This window comes from Heterocephalus glaber, unplaced genomic scaffold (assembly GCF_053883595.1).
Source record: "Heterocephalus glaber isolate CG9 unplaced genomic scaffold, H.glaber_assembly_v1.0 deba00001687, whole genome shotgun sequence".
Classification (NCBI taxonomy): domain Eukaryota; kingdom Metazoa; phylum Chordata; class Mammalia; order Rodentia; family Bathyergidae; genus Heterocephalus; species Heterocephalus glaber.
Genome location: NW_028258412.1, coordinates 22,864,089 through 22,882,377, shown reverse-complemented (window position 1 = coordinate 22,882,377; position 18,289 = coordinate 22,864,089). Strand labels below are relative to the sequence as shown.

General features: G+C 42.6%; 1 protein-coding gene and 1 long non-coding RNA gene across 33 annotated transcripts in view; one reads left to right on the top strand and one right to left on the bottom strand.

The window, feature by feature from the left end:
• Window positions 1-18,289, top strand: part of Mphosph9 (M-phase phosphoprotein 9) — a 63,246-nt gene that overhangs the window by 34,901 nt on the left and 10,056 nt on the right. For 27 of the 32 annotated variants that reach the window (XM_087198651.1, XM_004843935.3, XM_021257606.2 and 24 more), the window contains 8 exons: window positions 8,067-8,114; window positions 9,124-9,188; window positions 11,317-11,418; window positions 13,011-13,145; window positions 14,922-15,097; window positions 16,196-16,342; window positions 17,052-17,172; window positions 18,135-18,238. In XM_087198651.1, coding sequence (XP_087054777.1) covers window positions 8,067-8,114; window positions 9,124-9,188; window positions 11,317-11,418; window positions 13,011-13,145; window positions 14,922-15,097; window positions 16,196-16,342; window positions 17,052-17,172; window positions 18,135-18,238 — 898 coding nt within the window. The remainder of the gene's footprint in view (window positions 1-8,066; window positions 8,115-9,123; window positions 9,189-11,316; window positions 11,419-13,010; window positions 13,146-14,921; window positions 15,098-16,195; window positions 16,343-17,051; window positions 17,173-18,134; window positions 18,239-18,289) is intronic. The other 5 variants (XR_015446335.1, XM_004843937.3, XM_021257597.2 and 2 more) reach the window with 4 other exon arrangements.
• On the bottom strand, window positions 6,848-16,828 carry LOC110348926 (uncharacterized). The gene is made up of 3 exons (XR_002394575.2): window positions 16,665-16,828; window positions 11,948-12,147; window positions 6,848-7,216 (listed from the first exon to the last, which is right to left on the bottom strand). It is a non-coding gene; the product is annotated as an uncharacterized LOC110348926 (long non-coding RNA).

Here is an 18,289-nt window from a genome sequence, read left to right as displayed (position 1 = left end):
GCTGTAGTTACCGCTCCGTCTTTGTCCTCTGACTGCCTTCCGGAGATGCTGTTGTGAGGACCATGCTGTTAGCAGCTGTCATCACCTCCTAGCTTTTCCTTCTCTAGAGATGCTGAGGGTCTTGCCTTTGTTCCCTTGTTCTGAAACTCCACAGTGATGTGTCTCAGTGCTTTTTTCATTATTTTGGTGGCCACCTGAGGGACTGTTCACTCTGGAGATTTTCTTGTTTTTTGTTTTTTTCTTCTTGTTTTTAGCTATCAGGGATTGAACCCAGGGCTTTTTCACTGAGCTACATCCCCAGCCCTTTTTATTTATTTATTTATTTTTATTTTGAAACCGGATCTTGCTAAATTGCTCAGACTGGCCTTAATCTTGGAATTCTCCTGCCTCCACCTCCAGAGTTCTGGGATTATAGGCCTATCACTGCACCTGGCTACTGTTAATGTTTTATATGTTCTTAAACTGTATATAAAGTGCATCATGTTGGAACCTGTTTTTTTCCTCTCAGCATTGTTTGTGAGATATGCTGTATTGCTACATTTAGCTTTCATTTATTGGTTTCATTTAAGTGTATTTGGACTATTTCAAGTATAAAGAAAGATATAAAGAATAATATAACAATATATATGGACCTACCACACAACTTAAGAAATAAATATTACAGCTGCGGTTGAAGTTTCTCATGTACCCTTTTCTGATTGCCTCTGGCTTCCTGGGAGTAACTGACCTAAATTTTGTGAATATAATTCCCATATCTGTCTGTGATCATGACCGTATGTATCCTTAACCAATGTTACTTCTTCAGCATGTCTTAAAACTTTTTGTAAATGCTATTGTGCTGCATTTAATATTCTGCAGCTTTTGTTTTGTTTTGTTTTTTTGAGACAGGGTAGTCCAGGCTGACCTTGAACTGTCAGTCCTCCTGGCTGAATCCTGAGTGTCTTAGTCACTTTCTTGTGGATAAGATAATACCTGACATGCATATTTTAAAGGAGGAACACTTTATTTTGGCTCACATTTTCATAGTCTGCTGGCCCCAACGCTGGTCAACAAGGGAGAAGGGCATATCAAAGGAAATGTTAGTCACATCATGACATCCAGGAAGCAGGATGGAGACACACTCTTCCATGCCCCAGTGACCTGCCTCTAACCAGGCCCCACCTGGTAACAGCAGCTAGAGTGCCCCTATAATCCAGTCACCTTTCAGAAGCCCCACTAAACACATGAGGCTTACAGGGGACAGTCCAAATCAAACCACAACATTCTGCCCCTGGCCCCAGAAGACTCATGTGTGTCTCTTTAGGTAAAATGCATTTAGTTTATCTCTATGAGACCAAAGGTTTTAACAGTTTCAGCATTGCGGAAAAAGTCCAAAGTCTTCTCTGAGACCCAAGACAAACTCTTAGGTGTGAACCCCTGTAAAAATCAAAAAGTTAAACACTCCCAACATAAAATGGCACAAAGTAAACATTCCTATTTTAAAAGGGAGGAGCAGGAAGGTAGAAAGAAATCGGACTAAAGCAGTACCAAAACTCAGCTGGGCAAACATTAAATCCCATAGTTCCTTGTACAGCACTGAGGACACACAGTGGCAAGATATGTCCCCCAAGTGGCTTAGGTGGCCCTGTCCCTACAGCATTGACAGATGCAGGTCTCATGGCTTTTCTCTTGGGGTTGCTTTGCTTACTGCCTGGGCCTTTTTCAGCAGATGTTTCATGTTCTTGGTTTCTCTAACTTCCTGAGGTCTCCACTGCACTTTTGGCTTCATTCTCACAGCTTCACACATTGCCCTCTCAGGTGCACACTGCCTGTCTTCCCAGCCCTCTTTCTGAAATCTGGGGGAAGCCTCCACAACCCCACAACTCTTGCATTTTGCATGCCTATAAAACTAGCACCACATGGTTGATTCTAGTGTTTGTCACCCCCTCAAGCACTGGCTGGGTCCCCTTGGATCATGGTGGCAGAAGCTTCTGAGTGCCTAGATGGCTGAGCTTCAGGGAAACTCTTTTCTATCTGGCCCTGAATGAGCTAGGTTCCCTGGGGCTCTTTTCTCAAAGCAAAGTCTTTCACAGTTACATCTTGTAGCCTGTGAAGGGTGGGGATCTTGCTGATTTCTGAGGTGGCCTCAGACTTCTTTTCTATTGTCCTGATGTAAAGTACTTGGCTTCTTCTTTTTTGTTTTTGGTACCGGGGACCGAACTTGGGTCCTTGCGCTTGCGCAGCAGGCGGTGAAACCGCTGAGGTAAATCCCCAGCCCCACTTGGCTTCTTCTTAATGTTCATCTTTTTAGCAACCAAGCTCCTGGCTAAAACTTATAGGCACTTACTGGCAGAACTAAAAACTTTAGAAATCACTCAGCTATGCTGTTTGCTCCTGATTCTCATTGTAGAGTTAGCTAAAAGCAGCCAACAGCCATGCCACCACCTGAATGATGGGCTGTCCTGAAATTTCCTCTGCCAAATGTATTAGTGTGCCACCCTTAATCTTAGTCTCCTGCAAAGTCTCATAACATGAACAAAATTGAGACAATATTTGGGGGGAGTTTTTTTGAGATAGGATCTCACTATGTAGTTCAGGCTGGCCTTGAACTCATCATGTAGCCCAGCTCAAACTCACAGCAGTCCTCCTGGCTCAGCCTCCTAAGTGCTTGGATTATAGGCATGAGCCACCATGCCTGGCTAGACGAATTTTCTACCAGAGCATAACACGTGGTCTCAGGGCCAACAGCCAATGGAGTCCTTATTTCCAACTGAAACCTCATGACCCTGGTCTTTACTGTCTGCATTTCTATCAGCATTCTGGTCTTTTGAGCTCTGACTAGAATCTCCTGTCAAGCTCAGTTTACAACATTTTTGAGCTTTTCTATCTGGCATCTCCAAATCTTTGCAGACTTCTCTTTCAAGCCAGTTCCAAAAGCTTATAAAGCCAGGGAGGAGGGCCAGGGATTTATCTCAGTGGTTCTGGCGCCTGTCTCGAAAGCACAAGGTCCTGAGTTCGATCCCTGGTACCAAAAAAAAAAGGAATAAAGCCAGGGAGGGAGCTTTGCCCTTCCACACTGTGCTCCAGTGACCTGCCTCTAACCAGGCCCCACCTTCTTAACAGCAAGCCATGTATAGCGCCCCCAAATTCAGTCCCCTTCCAGAAGCCCCACCCTAAACACACAAGGCTTTGGGGAGGTATTCCAGATCCAAAGCACAACACTGGGATTGCAGGTGTGCACCCCTCTGCCTGTTTACTGGTCTACATGTTTTCTTTTACTTGTACCCAAGTCAATACATGGAATAGCACTGGTTAGTTTTCATTTCTGTGTTGTTCATTGGGTGGCTCTTCCACAATTTTTCCATTTTCCTGTTGACAGTTTGTTATTGCTGTTAGGAACATTACCCTGAGCTTTCCTGTACCTGGCTCCTCATGCTAATGTGTGCATGTCCCTCCAGGGCAATGGTGGCAGAACCTGTGGCCTGCATTGGTGCAGCAGCGGCTATTTGTATCATTGAAAGCTCTAAAAGGTTCACCACAAATACCCTTACCTTAGTTACAAAGCAGATTGTCCCAAACTTCTGCTCAGGGTCTTGGATGTGGCAGGAGCAGCTTGTTTCTGCTCTGCAATGTCTAGAACCTCAGCTGGAATCTCAAAGGCTGGGGTTAGATTTTTTTTTTTTTTTTTTGAGACAAGGTCTCTCTATGCAGTTTGAGCTGGCCTTGAACTCACTATGTAGCCTAGGCTGGCCTCAAATTCACAGTGACCCTCCTGCCTCCACCTCCCAAGTGCTGGGATTACAGGCATGGGCCACCACCTCCTGCATGGGACTGGAATATCCTGAAGGCATGTTTGGTCATGGCTCATGGTTGTCAACTAAGGCCACAGCTCTTATCTTTTTGGGCTGCTTTGGGGTTTTTGCAGCAGGATGGCTGAGTATTAAGGACAGACATCAGCCATGTCTTCTAATGACGTTTGATGCCTTGAAATCATACAGCTTTACCATGCCACATTCTGTATTTTATTTTTTGAGACAGGGTCTTGCTATGCAGTTCAGGATGGCTTTGAACTCACCATGTAGCCCAGGCTGGGCTTGAATTTATAGCGATCCTCCCGCCTCAGCGCCCCCAAGGGCTGGAATTATAGGCATGCGCCACCACACTCAGCACATTCTGTTTTTTAAACAGTTTCAAAGTCCTGCACAGGGTTTAGGGGAAGGGAAATATATATATACCACCCCTTGATTGGACATACCAAGGTTCTGCAACAGCTTATGGGGTTAGAAATAGTGCTGTGAGGATTATTAGGGAATACAGTCTCATATGAATGTATCTCTCAGAGTGTGATGTCAGAGACATCAAATATGAGGATTGTCCTCTATAGTAGATACTGCTAAATTGTTCTCTGAAATGGTTGTGGTTTATTTGCCCTGTCAGTAGGATATGAGACTTCATAGTTTTCTGGATTATTTCCAGTGCTTGGTATTGTCAGACCTCTTAATTTCTGTCAATATGATTAATGTAAAATGGTTACAGGTATTGTAGTTGTCTGTTCTTGGTGTGTACTTTTTTTTACTTTGTGATTTTTTTGTTTTGTTTTGTTTTTGGTACTAGAGATTGATTCCAGGGCCTTCTCAATGAGCTACGTCCCTAGCCCTTATTTCATTTTCTTATTTTGAGACAGGGTCTTACTAAGCTGCTAAGTTCCCCAGGCTGGGCTCAGGCTTCTGGAACTTCTGCTCAGCCTCCCAGAAAGCTGTGCTTACATACTTGCACCATGTTTGTGGTATTTTTATGGGGTTCACTTCTTTTTTGCAGTGCTGAGGATAAAACTGAGAGTTCTGTGCATGCTGAGCAAGAGCTTTACCACCCTCAGTCCTTCCCCTTGTTTTTGTTCTTTTAAAAGTGTGCATGAGGGCCGGGGATTTAGCTCAGTGACACTGCACCTGCCTCGCAAGCACAAGGTCCTGAGTTCGATCCCTGGTACCAAACAAACCAACCAAATAAAAGTGTGCATGCTATGAGTAGTGGAACAGACCTGTAATCCCAGCATTCAGGAGGCTAGGGCAGGAGGATTGCCACAAGTTTGAGCCCAGCCTGAGCTACATAGTGGTTCAAGGGCAACCTGAACTACAGAGTGAGACGCTGTCTCAAAAAAAAAGTAATTTTGCAAAAAAAAAATAATAATAATAATTTTGCCCGGCTGGGCATGTAACTCAGTGCGGAGCACTTGCCTAGTGTGCATGAGGCCATGGGTGTGATCACTAATGCACACAGTTTGTTTAGAATTTAAAGGTTTAGTGGCAAAAACCAGGGGAGGAAAAAGAATATCTAAGTTTGTTTCACATAACTCGAGAGCTAGTAAGTAGAATTTAATACTATCTCATTTACCCTGAAGGAGCTGCTGATTTGGAGGGGTAATGTCTGCCCAAGTAATCACCTATGTGGATATTTCTGTGACTTCAGGGTCATGGAATCGTCCTCCTCACCTCAATAGCCAGGTCTTTTTTTTTTTTTTTTTTGGTACTAGGGATCGAACTCAGGTCCTTGCACTTGTGCAGCAGGTGGCAAAACCACTGAGCTAAATCCCCGGCCCAATATTTTGCTTTTGAACCCAGGGTTGAATTAAAGACCACACATTGCATTTAATAATCATATTTCTTTCTTTCTACTTTTTTTTCCTTTTCAATACTGGGGGTTGAACCCAGGGCCTTCACATTAAGCTATATCCCCAGCCCCTTTTTTATTTTGTATTTTGAGACAGAGTCTTACTATATTGGTATGTTGTCCAGGCTGGAGTAGAATTTGTGATTTTCCTGCCTCAGCCTTCCAGAGTGCTACAGGGGTGGGCCACCATGCCAGGTTAATAATGTTGCTTATTTCTTTTGAATAAGGATCTTTTTCTTCTCCTTATGGAAATTTTCCAGCATCTTTTATTTATCCTTGGTATTCTGAAATTTTGCAGCAGTATGCTCTGACTTGGGGCACAGGTTCTTCTACCATGTATGTTAATGTCCTCCAGTTCTGCAGAATCTGTTAATGCCACGTTGTGATTAATTTCTTCTCTGTTTTCTCTGTGCTCTTTCTGGAACTTTTTGCCAACAGATGTTGTATTGCATGGGTTGATTCTCTAAGACTTTTAGTTTTCATTTGGGCCTGTTTTTTATCTTCTGTCCTTAACATTAAATTTATTCTTTTTTTATTTTTAGTCATTTTTTTCCCCCAGTACTGGGTATCAAACTCAGGACCTTGCAGGGGCTGGGCATTTAGCTCAGTGGTTCCGCCGCCTGCCTTGAAAGCACAAGGACTTGAGTTCCATCCCCAGTACCAAAACAAACAAACAAAAAACCCCAGACTCAGGACCTTGCACTTGCCAGGCAGGCGCGATGCCACTGAGCTGCATTATCCCTGGCCCTCATTTTTAGTTTCTAAGCTCTTTTTTCTGATTTGTCATTTTTCTCCGGGGATTTAGCTCAGTGGCTCTGCCACCTGCCTTGCCAAGTGCAAGGCCCCGAGTTCAATTCCCGGTACCCAAAAAAAAAGATCACTCATTTTTCATGGTTTTCTGTTCTTGTTTTATGAATTTGAGGTATTAATTATGGTTCTCTTCAATGATTTCTCTAGTGTTTTGTTTTTTGATACAGTATCTCACTATGGAGCCCAGGCTGGCCTTGAACTCATGGTGATCCTTGTGCCTCAGCCTCCAGAGTGCTGGGATTACAGGTCTGCTCCAGCACACCAGGCCGATTTCTCTAGTGTTAATCCATTGTTTCTTCTGTTTAATCATTGATTTAAATGTCTGTTCAATACTGGCTTCTATTTTTCATATGTTGGCTCTTTACACTGTGCTTAAGGAACTTCAGCCAGCTGCCCGTCAGGCCTGTGCTTTCCCCTGCCCGCCTCTTGGTGTGGGCTCAGATGGCGAGCCCCTCCCTCTCCCCACAGTCCTCTGCCCAGGCCCTCAGTGTGGTAGCAGCCCCTCCACCCGCTAAGGCACTTTTGCTCTCTGCTTTTTTGTTATTGTTGTTGTTGTTGAGACAGAGTCTGATTAAGTCTGTTACTCAGGTGACCTGAATTTATGACCCTCCTGCTTGAGCCTCCCAGAGTTCTGGGGTCACAGTTGTGTGCCCTGGCTCTGTTTGCTTTTCGAAATTTTTTTTATTAAAATATCTTACCTGTTATGGTCACTGCTCTTGTTTTCTCCTTGATTTCTTCATTGTTTTCTCCATTGTGGGATCTTCAGATAAAGAGGAGAAAATTGTGTGGTAAATCTGTCTTTAACTAGAAGTCTCAATATATGTATTTTTAAAGTAAATTATAATTAACTGACCATTACATTATTATGTATTAAATGGTATGATGTAATAGATATTATATAGTGTAGTGCATTGTACTTTTATTCTGTAGAGCTAATTTAGCAAAACATAATATGTAACAATTCAGGGTAGGCATGGTGGCACACATCTGTGATCCTGAGGCGCGAGGATCACTGTTTGAGGTTCAAGGAGGAGGTTCAAGACCAGGCTGAAGTACATAGATCCTATCTCAAAAAAAGGGAAGTAGGACCGGGGATTTAGCTCAGTGGTTCCGCCTGCCCCACAAGTGCAAGGACCTGAGTTTGATCCCTGGTACCAAAAAAAGGGCAGTAATATGTTATGTAACAATTTAACAAAAGACAGTATGAATAAATTTTAGTCACATAAGCTACTTCAAGGGAATTGAATATTACTTTTACTCTTGAGTAATTTTAAATTTAAAAATTCAGAAGAATAATGCCAGGCGTGGTGGTGGCACACTTACAGTCCCAGCACTTGGGAGGCTGACTCACGGGGATTGCTGTGAGCTTTGAGGCCAGACTGGGATACACAGTGAGTTCAAGGCCAGCCTGGACTACATGGGGAGACAAAAAAAAATTCCAAGAATAATATCAGGAATCATCATACACCATTTACCAGCATCATCAGTTGTATGCTAACCTTTCTTTTGCATGACATTGGCAGTTTTGAAGGGTGTGGGCTGTTAGTTTTTAGACTGTCCCTTGGCTGTCATAATGTTTAATTTTGTGATGTAATTGTTTTTCTTTGTAGCTCTTAGGAGAGTATGAGTCCCTGGGAAAGGAACACAGACGAGTAAAGGTAATGGACCATGGTCTTTGTTCCGGATTTCATGTAGGGGAAAAAGCACTGGATGGGGCCTTAAGAGACCAGATTTTCTCCTCCTCTTCCACCCCACACTCTGTAAACTAGACGACCTGTTCATCCTCTTGTTGATATCCTTATTTTCAAATATCTGCCCTATTTAACTCACAAGTTAGCTAATTCATTTAATAAGCGTTTTTGAATGGTTATTGCATTTAAGATGAATTGAGATTAAATTGTTTAAAAGAGCATAAGGAACCACACAGATGCAATTAATTATTTAATACTGCTTAAATATAAATTTTTTAGTTGCAAAGGCTTAGGTTTTTTGTGGGGCTGTATGAGCTTATTCCTTGAGTCAGATCACCCCCCCCAACCAGGGATCGAACTCAGGACCTTGTGCTTGTGAGGTGAGCACGGTGCCACTGAGCTACATCCCCGGCCCCAAGATTTCTTAATAAATAGTCTATTTGGAGACTACATATTTGAACTGATGCAACGCTGTAGTAACACTGCAGGCAGGTAGGGACGGTGCGTGCCGTTTGGCTGGCATGTGGGCTTTGAGGCTGCTTAGCCAGACAACAAGGACTCTAGGCTTCAGGAGCGAATCACATTGTTAGAAAGGTGTTATTTCTTCTATTGTTCTGCAGAGCTGTTAATCAAAGTTGTGGTCAAATCTGTGTTTTAACTCTGGATTGGTCCTAACTAAGCAAAGCATAATGCACTGCAGTATCTTGCCAGGGGACTTAAACCGAGCCACTTGTACAGGCCTGTGTTTTGCCCTCTTGTTTTTTCCTTGGTATCTGTCCCAGCTCTAGTCAGTCCCATACTTGCTGAGTATCTGTAGTATCTGAGTATCTGTAGTATCTGAGTATCATCTGTAGTATCTGAGTATCTGTAGCTAACTGGTTTGGCTTTAGATTGATATTATGCGATGCATTTTGAATTAAAAGAATAGATAGAAATGTGTATTTTGAGTTATCTGATTTTCTCTTTATTTTCGTAGGATGCATTAAATACAACTGAGAACAAATTACTTGATGCGCATACTCAGATTTCTGACTTGAAAAGGTAAAGTTGTCTGACTATTAAGGAAATACCTTTTTTTTTTTTTTTTTTGGTACTGGGGATCAAACTGAGGACCTTGTGCTTGGGGATCAGGTGCAGTACCACTGAGCTAAATCCCTGGCCCCTCATTTTTTTAAAAGTGTCTGTATTGAGGGTAATAAAAAAGGCAGTTTTTCTTCAGGATTTAAAAACAGTGTAGAAGTAATTTTATCTTAATCTTGCTTTGGCATGCAAATACATTTGATTTTAGCCAAAGGAGGTTTTTTTTTAAAGTTTGTGGTGTTCTAGAGGTAGATCCTAGGGGCTCGTTCATTCTAGGCAAGCAATCTACCACCCCCACAGCCTTATACCTCCAGCTCTGGATGTGCCTAGGAGGTATGCATTTCCCCAAGCATTATGTGTTTGCTCACTGTAGGTAAAATCTGAATGATGTGTAATCACTGGAAAGAATTTTTGGTGGGGGGGTACCGGGGATTGAACTCAGGACCTTGTGCTTGTGAAGCAGGTGACAGAACCACTGAGCTAAATCCCCAGCCCTACTGGAAAGAATTTTAAGAAGCAGTCTAAGCCAGGCGTGGTGGCCCATGACTGTAATTTCAGCCCTCAGAAGACTGAGGCAAGAGGATTGCTGAATTCAAGGACAGCCTGGGGTACATAGTAAGAACCTATTTAAAGGAAAAAAAGATAAACCAAGGAAATAAAAAAGAAGCAATCTTGTTCACTCAATTATTTCATGCTTCAAAAAGAAGACAGAGCTGCAAGTGTAGGTGTAACTCACTGATAGAGCAGGTGCTTAGTGTGTGCCAGGCCCTGGGTTCTGCCCCAATACTAGGCTGAGGTGGAGGTAGAGGGCACAACGTTTTCATACTAGAGTTTCTTGCAGATTTCGTCACCTACTTTCTTATAGATTTGGGTTGGAGACTACATATCCAGATTTGCTTAATTTGGTAGTAACAGAATCATAAATGCTCCCTGTTGCAAATGATTAGAAACACCTAAATTGGCTTAGAGCTTTTTTTTTTTTTTTTTTTTGTGGTACCAGGGATGGAACTCAAAACCTTGTGGTTGGAAGGCAGGCGTGGTGCCACTGAGCTAAATCCCCAACCCTAGAACATATTTTTATACTTTTTAAATTTGGATGTAAGTAATACCTTTACTTAGAATTTTGTTGCAGTTGGAAGAATAGAAAAGCTGTGTTGATTTCTCATCTTCTTTTTCTTTAGTTCATTCATTCTAGTGACAACTTCCTTATCAGACTGGTGTAAGCATCAGCCTTGTGAAAGCTTCCATGTGTCAGTGTAGGTAGCATTCAAATTTAGACAGGATGATGAAGATGCACATAAAGTTTAGAAGAACAGAAGAAAGGCCAGGGTGTCCTGGGAACAGTTACCTGGCCAGAGTAGTTATCCTCTGCTGGTAGACTTGCAATGGAGTTTTACTCTGAATATAGCATGAATGAGGCAGATTGCTGAAAGGTGAAGAGTTGCTCAGGATAATTTAGCCATTGCTTTTCATAACTAGGGAGTTCTTTTTAACAGCTCTATTTTGGAAGTTAAGCTTGCTTTCTATTTTGTGAAACTGTTACTTATACTTTGTGTGCATGAATACATGTATGTTACAATTAACTGTTAAAATGCAGTTTATTTGATATTTAATTTATATTCTGCATGTTTTTGATATGTTTTCAAATTCATGAAACTTTTTTACTTGCTACTTTAATACCATTTATTGTTTCATTTTCTAAGTGCTCCTTGTAGAACCTAATGTATTTGTTTTTCTGCTTATTTTCCCTTATTTTGCTCAGCTTTTAAAAGTTTAGTTGTGATAATTTACTGTGAAAAAGATTTTATAGAGAGGTAATGCTTTTGTATACCTTTTCTATGAGGGACTGTTATTTTATGCTGGGGATGGTAGCGGATGCCAGAAATCCTAGCACTCAGGAGGCTGAGACAGGAGGATCACTGTGAATTTGAGGCCAGCCTGGGCTACATAGTTCAAGGCCAGTCGGAACTACATAGTGAGACCCTGTCTCAAAAAAACCAAAAGAATAAAAATAAATAAATAATTTTAGTTGCACTATATTTTAAATTTGTTGCAATGTACTTAATTTATCGTATTGCTTTTGAATTAGAACAATTTCAAAACTTGAAGCTCAAGTGAAGCAAGTGGAACATGAAAATATGTTAAGTCTGCATCATAATTCTAAAACTCACATGAAACCCTCACGTGCCAAGTAAGTTATTTCATTTAATCTCTATAAAGCTAGAAGTTAAGTGATACTCTTATTAAAGGGAGAAGCTCTTCTGTTTAAATTGTTAGAAATTCAGGGTTAAGTATCCTTACAGAATTTAGATGTGTATATAAAAAAATTACTGATCCTAGTACATGCCTATAATCCCAGCTACTTGGGAGGCTGAGGTAGGAGGATCACAAATTTGAGGCCAGCCTGGGCAACTTAGTGAGACCCTGAATCAGAATAAAAAATAGAAAAGGGCTGCGGATGCAGCTCAGTGGTAGAGCACTTTCCTAGCATGCATTAGGCCCTGGGTTCGTCCTTGTACTGGAAAAAAAAATTGCCACTGAAGCTATAGAGGCATTTGCATAAATGAAGACAGCAGAATCAGGTTGAGAATAAGGAAATTTGGAACGTATTTTGTCCTTGACTCTGCCTGGCTGTGTGACCTTAGGCAAATTCATTTACATTTTTTTGGAGCTCAGATTTATTATCTCTAAAAACCAGCCATAAATAAATAAATACGTACCTAAATAAATACCAGCCAAGTTCAGCTGTGGCAGTGGAGCTGGGAAGTGGCGTCATTGCAGCCTGTCAGGCTTAGGTGAGAGGGGAAGGGAGTCCTGAGCGTGGTCTTGGAGCAGATAGAGAGGAAGCAGTGAAGCCCGCAAGGACTGGTGGCTAGGAAGGGACTGGGCTGGCGGGCTGGCTCCTGTGGTGGCGATTGAGCTGCAAGCAAAGGAACAGAAGAGGAGACTTGGAGAATTGGCCTTACAGGGGGTGTGGTCTCTGGTGATGACAGGGCCCAGCGATGTCCTTGAGGGTGGACAGCTGAGGAGCAGAGGCTCAGGCTGCTGAGTCAGGACAGCTCCTGAATGGCATCAGGCTTAGACATGGTGAGCTGAGCACAACTTGCAGTCTATGAAGGGCCCAGAGTGAACGGGAAGGTATGACCCTTGGCCAGCAGGTTTCCTGAAAATGTGGAGGACGGAATAGTCTAGAACTGTGCTGCTGGTGGCTGCATGTGACAATGAAAGGTGGTTCTTGAGTTTCCCTAGCCACTGTCCAGCATAACATGTGGCTGCTATGCTGGACAGTGCAGAGAGAGAGCATTTCTGGTTTTGCAGAAAATTGTATTGAATGGTGCTGATCTGAAAGAACGAAAAAGCAGCCCTGTCTTCTCTCCTTGCCCTAAGCTCTGCTTAGGGAGGAAAGGGTATGCAGGGTGCTGGGAGGCAGCTGAGGCTTGAGGAGAGCTGTGAGGACCAGGTCTTTTTTGTTTTGAGGCAGGGTCTCACTATGTAGCTCACGCTGGCCTTGAACTTGTGGTAGTCCTCCTGCCTCATCCTTCCTAGGGCTGGGATTATAGGCATATGCTGCCACGCCTGGCAAGCACTGGATTTTGACAGCAATTTGGGAATATTCAGAAGCAACAGAAACCAAAAATAACTGTTCAGTTCAATCTTAAAACTGTAAAATAGAATTCATGTATCTAAAATATATAGATTACTGCATGTGGTTTTTAAGTCACTGTGCAAATGTAAATACTGCCTGAAAGCAGGGCAAGACCGGAATGTTTCTCATCCCAATAGCATGCTAGGGACCTCGGACGTCAGCAGGCGGAAGTGGCTGATCCCGGGCGCCGAGTACTCCATCTTCACTGGCCAGCCGCTGGACGGCCAGGACGGGAGGGTGGAAGGCCCGCTGGAACGACCCTGTGGTCCTGGGTAAGAGCCACTGAAGGGCCTGGCTAGGCGTGCTCTGCTTTTTTAGTGGTTCAGGTGCCTTAAATGTTTAGAAAGATAGAAAAATCCATGTCTCTTATTTCGTTTTGTGTTTTGCAGTGCTGGAGATAAACCCAGTCTGGAGCATGCTAGGCAGATTCTCTACCACAGAGCCACATCCCCACCCAAGAGCTATCTCTTTGGTTCTTTAAGGTCTTAATTTTGAGGATTCTTTTTAAAATGGTGTTGCGGAATTGAACCTAGGGCTTTTGCACTGAGGTTCATTCCCACCTTCTACCCTCTTAAAAAATGTATTTTATTTTGAGACAAGATCTTCCTAAGTTGCCCGGGCTGGGTTTGAACTTCTGATCCTCCTGCTTCAGCCTCCCAGAGTGCTGGGATTGCAGGCAGGCATCTCTCTGCCAACTGGGGTTTCTATTTTAGTTTGAGACACTGATGTGCATAGGATGCTTTATTTAGGTGGGCTCTCAGAGCAGCCTCGCCTATGCTCCGGAACACAGTGTGGCCCACAGTTAGGGCAACGCGATGAGCCTTTCCCAAGGATCACCCAAGGCCCCATGAGTAGCTTCCGCCCTGTGCTCCAGGGTGCCATACGAATACAGTATTTCTGGCTGGGAGAGATGGTGCATGTCTGTAATCCTTGCACTAGAGAGGCTGAGGAAGGAGGATTGCCACGGTGTGAGGCCAGCCTGAACTACATAGCAAGACTCTGTCTCCAAAAACCAAAACAAACAAACAAAAACAACAAACCAACAAATATATAATATGCTAGGATGTTAAAAGAACTGAGAAGCACCGGTTTCCTATCTGCAGGGATTTTCGTTATTTGCATTGTGAAGCATGCATGTTCATTGTGAAATATTAATCGTTAAGTCTCCTGTTAGTTCCCTAACAATCCTAGTAAATGATGTGTCTTAACCTTGGTCGGCCTAACAAATTTCCATAGTCTCAGTGGCTTCAACAACACTTTCTCCAGTTGTGGAGGCTGCAAGGTAGGATCACTGTGCCAGCACCGTCAGATTCTTAAAGACGAGCCTCTTCCCAAGTGTGTGCTAACATGGCCCATCCTTGGCATGTGGCAGAGAGAGCATGCTGATCTTTTATTTATTATTTTTGTGGGGGTACCAGGGATCGAACTTGGGACCTTGCGCTTGCAAGGCAGGCAACAGAACCACTGAGCTAACCTGGCCCATCTTTTTGTTTGTTTTTTGTTTTGTTTTCCCTTTTTTTCCGCTGTACTGGGAATGAAACTCAGGGGCACTTTATCACTGAACTAACATCCCCAGCCCCACTTTTTTTTTTTTTTTTTTTGGTACCGGGGATTGAACTTGGGTCCTTCCAATTTCGAGGCAGGTGCTGGAACCACTGAGCTAAATCCCCTGCCCAAAGATTTTTTTTTTTTTTTTGGTACCGGGGATCGAACTCAGGACCTTGTGCTTGCGAGGCAGGTGATGGCACCACAGCCCCACTTTTTTTTTGAAACAGGATCTTGTGAAGCTGCCCAGGCTAGCCTTGATTGAATCTGTGCTCTTCCTGCCTCAGCCTTCTGAGCAGCTGGGATTACACCACTGAGGTTTCTTCTTTTTTTTAGAAGGACATTAATTCCATGGTGGGGACTTCACTGTCATGACCTTAACCCTTCCTGATCACTACCTAGTGCCTCCAAATCCCATCACCCAGGGTTAGGGCTTTCATTTGTATGTTGGCAGGCAGAGCCCATTCAGGCAGCAGCACTTACAATTACAATTATTATTTAAGGTACCATTCTCCTCTGCAAAAGGATTCTTCCCCTGGAGGTTCACCAGCAAGCTTATTGATTAAAAAACAAAGAGAGACTTCAGACACACCAATCATGAAAGCTTTAAAAGAACTTGATGAAGAAAAAATATTTAAACATTGGGGGACACAGACAGAGAAAGAAGATACCTCAAATAGTAAGTATTTACTTTATTCCTTCTTTACATAAACAGAGCAATCTTCTCTCCTCCCCCACTTATATTACCTCCTAAAAATTAAATTCCTCAGATAATGCAATGCAGTTTAATTTATGATACTGCTGCCTTAGCCCATTTCGTAGATAATTGAATCCCCTGGTTAATAATTTATCACAATCCTGGCATAACATGTACCTTTTATACAAAGCAAATTGCATATTACATTGATTATTACAAAGGCTCCTGTGGCATTCTTAAGGCTATTTGAAAAATGTTTACATCAGTTTGTCCTTCTTGTGACAGACTTCTGGTGTTCATAAAATGAGGTGTTAACATTTCCTATTCTTCTTCCTTTTCTGGGTTCTTGAGCATCTGTAGAGAGGACAGAAAGGATCTGTCCTCTCTCTAGGTGCTGTGTTTCAAGATCCAGGTCAACTCTTAGTCCCTCTTACTTTGTCCTCTGCTTACTTGCTCAGACTGCCAGTCATGTCCCCGAATCTCTGGGGTTTCAGCCACACAGCAGAGTCTCCTAGTAAATAAATTAGTAACCTGCTTCCTAAAAATAAACTCCTGACAAATCACCTTCAGTGCTTCGAATGTAAACAGGAAGCCAGTATGAATTCATTATAAACTCCCACATTTTTCTTCATCAAGCATTTTTATCTTTATAATGTGCATTTGCAAATAATAACTGCAGCCTTAATGATGAGAAGAAATGCTTTGAGCCAGGTGTGGTGATGCATGCTCATGATCCCAGCACTCTGGGAAGCTGAAGCAGGAGGATCATGAGTTCATGCCCAGTTTTGACAATTTAGTGGGATCTTGTCAAAAAAAGAAAAATTAGGGACTGGGGATTTAGCTTAGTGGTTCTGGCGCCTGCCACGCAAGCACCAAGTCCCGAGTTCAATCCCCGGTACCAAAAAAAAAAAAAAAAAAGAAAAATTAAAAAGGGCTGGACATGAGGCTCAGTATGAAGGCCCCCAGCGCTACCAGAAAAAAAAAGCCTTGAGCAGACCCTTGTGCGTTGTGACATCTGTAATAAAGGCAGGCAACTGAAGCCCGGTTTGTTTTGATTTGTTTTGTATTTGCCTGTTACAGAATTAGTGAATCCTCAGCAAACTGAATCTTCAGGCAACGCAAGTCATTCCCCGGAGAAATGGCCCCAACAGAGACAAAAGAGACAGAATTCTGCCTCCCAGAGATCATCATCTTTGCCACCTTCAAATCGCAAATCCAGCGCTCCAAGTAAGTTAGATGTGTCGTCTCCGGGGTGAGAGTGATGATGTGTGAGCTCTTGTGCCGTCAGCTGTTGCTCCCCAGCCCTTGATAGAGCACCCCTGAGCACGGGCCTCCTAAACACACACAATTTTCCTCGTTCACTAAGGACAGTTGTCTGTCAGATACTACAGACCTAAGAAATCTTCATTAATTAAACCCAGATGTTTGTGTGTGTCTAGTAAATTATTTGGAAGTAAAACCACTTCAGGGTTTTTGAGAGTAGACAGCTACTAATTAAACATTAATTCAGACAGTTCACGCTAGTCAGAAAAGAGAAGATGCTTCCTACCTGTCTCACCCCAGTTACTCAGCATCAGTGGCCTCTTCTCTTTAGCCAAGTACAGGTTCATTTGAAAGCACAAGCATTCAGTTTCTGCACCTTCATTACCCCCTTTCACAGCAGCCCAGAAGACTCTGTATTTACTGTTACAGGAGCGTTCACTGGTGCTTCCTTTTCACCTCCAGTCCACTTCTAAAATCCTGAAAAACCAGTTTTCAGTCAGTGCTGAAAGTAGTCTGATGCACTAAAACAGCAGCAGGGGTTACCCCTAGCCTTACAGTGAAATTATGTTCCTTTTAAAACGAGGGGTAAGTCCTCCACTGTGAAACTGTTCTGCCAGCACAACATATGGTGCATAGAAGGAAAAGAATATTTCCTCTTTGTTCTCTTCTCTAGCAAAAAGAGAGATTATGTTAACACCTGTGACGATGGCTTACAGTCCAAAGCGATCCCCTAAAGAAAATTTGTCCCCAGGATTTAGTCATCTACTTAGCAAAAATGAAAGCAATCCAATTCGGTAAGTTCTCTAAAATTGCAGAATAAAATATATATTACTGATTTTTTTATTAATCCACGTTTGCAGTACATAATGATCACATTCCTCATGGGGAACTGGTGCCTGCACATAACGCATCTTAATTCTTTTCTCATTACCTTCCTCTCCTATATTATTGATCTTTAAAATGTTGATTTCCGGCTGGACTTGGTGGCGCATGCCTGTAATCCCGGCACTTGAGAGGCAGAGGCAGGAGGATCGCCATGAGTTCGAGGCCAGCCTGGGCTACAAAGTGAGTTCAGGGCCAGCCTGAACACAAAGCGAGACCTTGTCTCAAAAAACAACAACAACAAAATGTTGATTTCTGCCTCTAGCTATCACTAATTTTTCAGTTTATCAGTCGGAACTCTGGATTTAAGTTATTTACATGAGTATTATATGAAAAATAAAGTATTGCAATACATGAAAACAGTTTTTAACTATGTAAACTTGCACTACTAGATTTTAAATACAGCCTCAGCACCCATCCTGCTTTTGGATGTCAGCTGGTGGCTCTGTGTCCTCCTGTAAAGGTTCATGACCCCGAGAAACCTTGGCGTCATTTTTGCAGGACAGAGGGTGCACAAGTGTGGCGCTGGCCTAGAGAACACGGTCCTCTGAAGGGGCTGCAGTGCTTCTAGACCCTGCTCCCTCAGGCACTCAGGAGCACACGGCACGGTCTCCTCTTCTGTAAAACAGGATACTGATGCCTGTCCTGCTCCTTAAAGATGAAAGGACAATGTGTAGGTACTTGATTTGAGTCTCTAGTATGTGAATATGGTGTAATTTTGTGTTAGAAAATAAACATTACATTTCATTTTAGAAAATCATATGACCAGCTTTCTTTTAAGAAAATATGTTAGCTAGCTGGATGCCAGTATGTCGTACTAGTAAAGAAAATCAGTTAACACTTTTTCTCACAAGTAACTTGCTTCATTCAATAGATTTGATATACTTTTGGATGATTTAGATACTGTTCCTGTGTCCACATTGCAACGACCCAATCCAAGAAAGCAGCTCCAGTTTCTTCCTCTAGATGACTCAGAAGGTATTTTTTCCTAAAAATTATTATTGTTACTATTTTTAGGGTCTCACTATG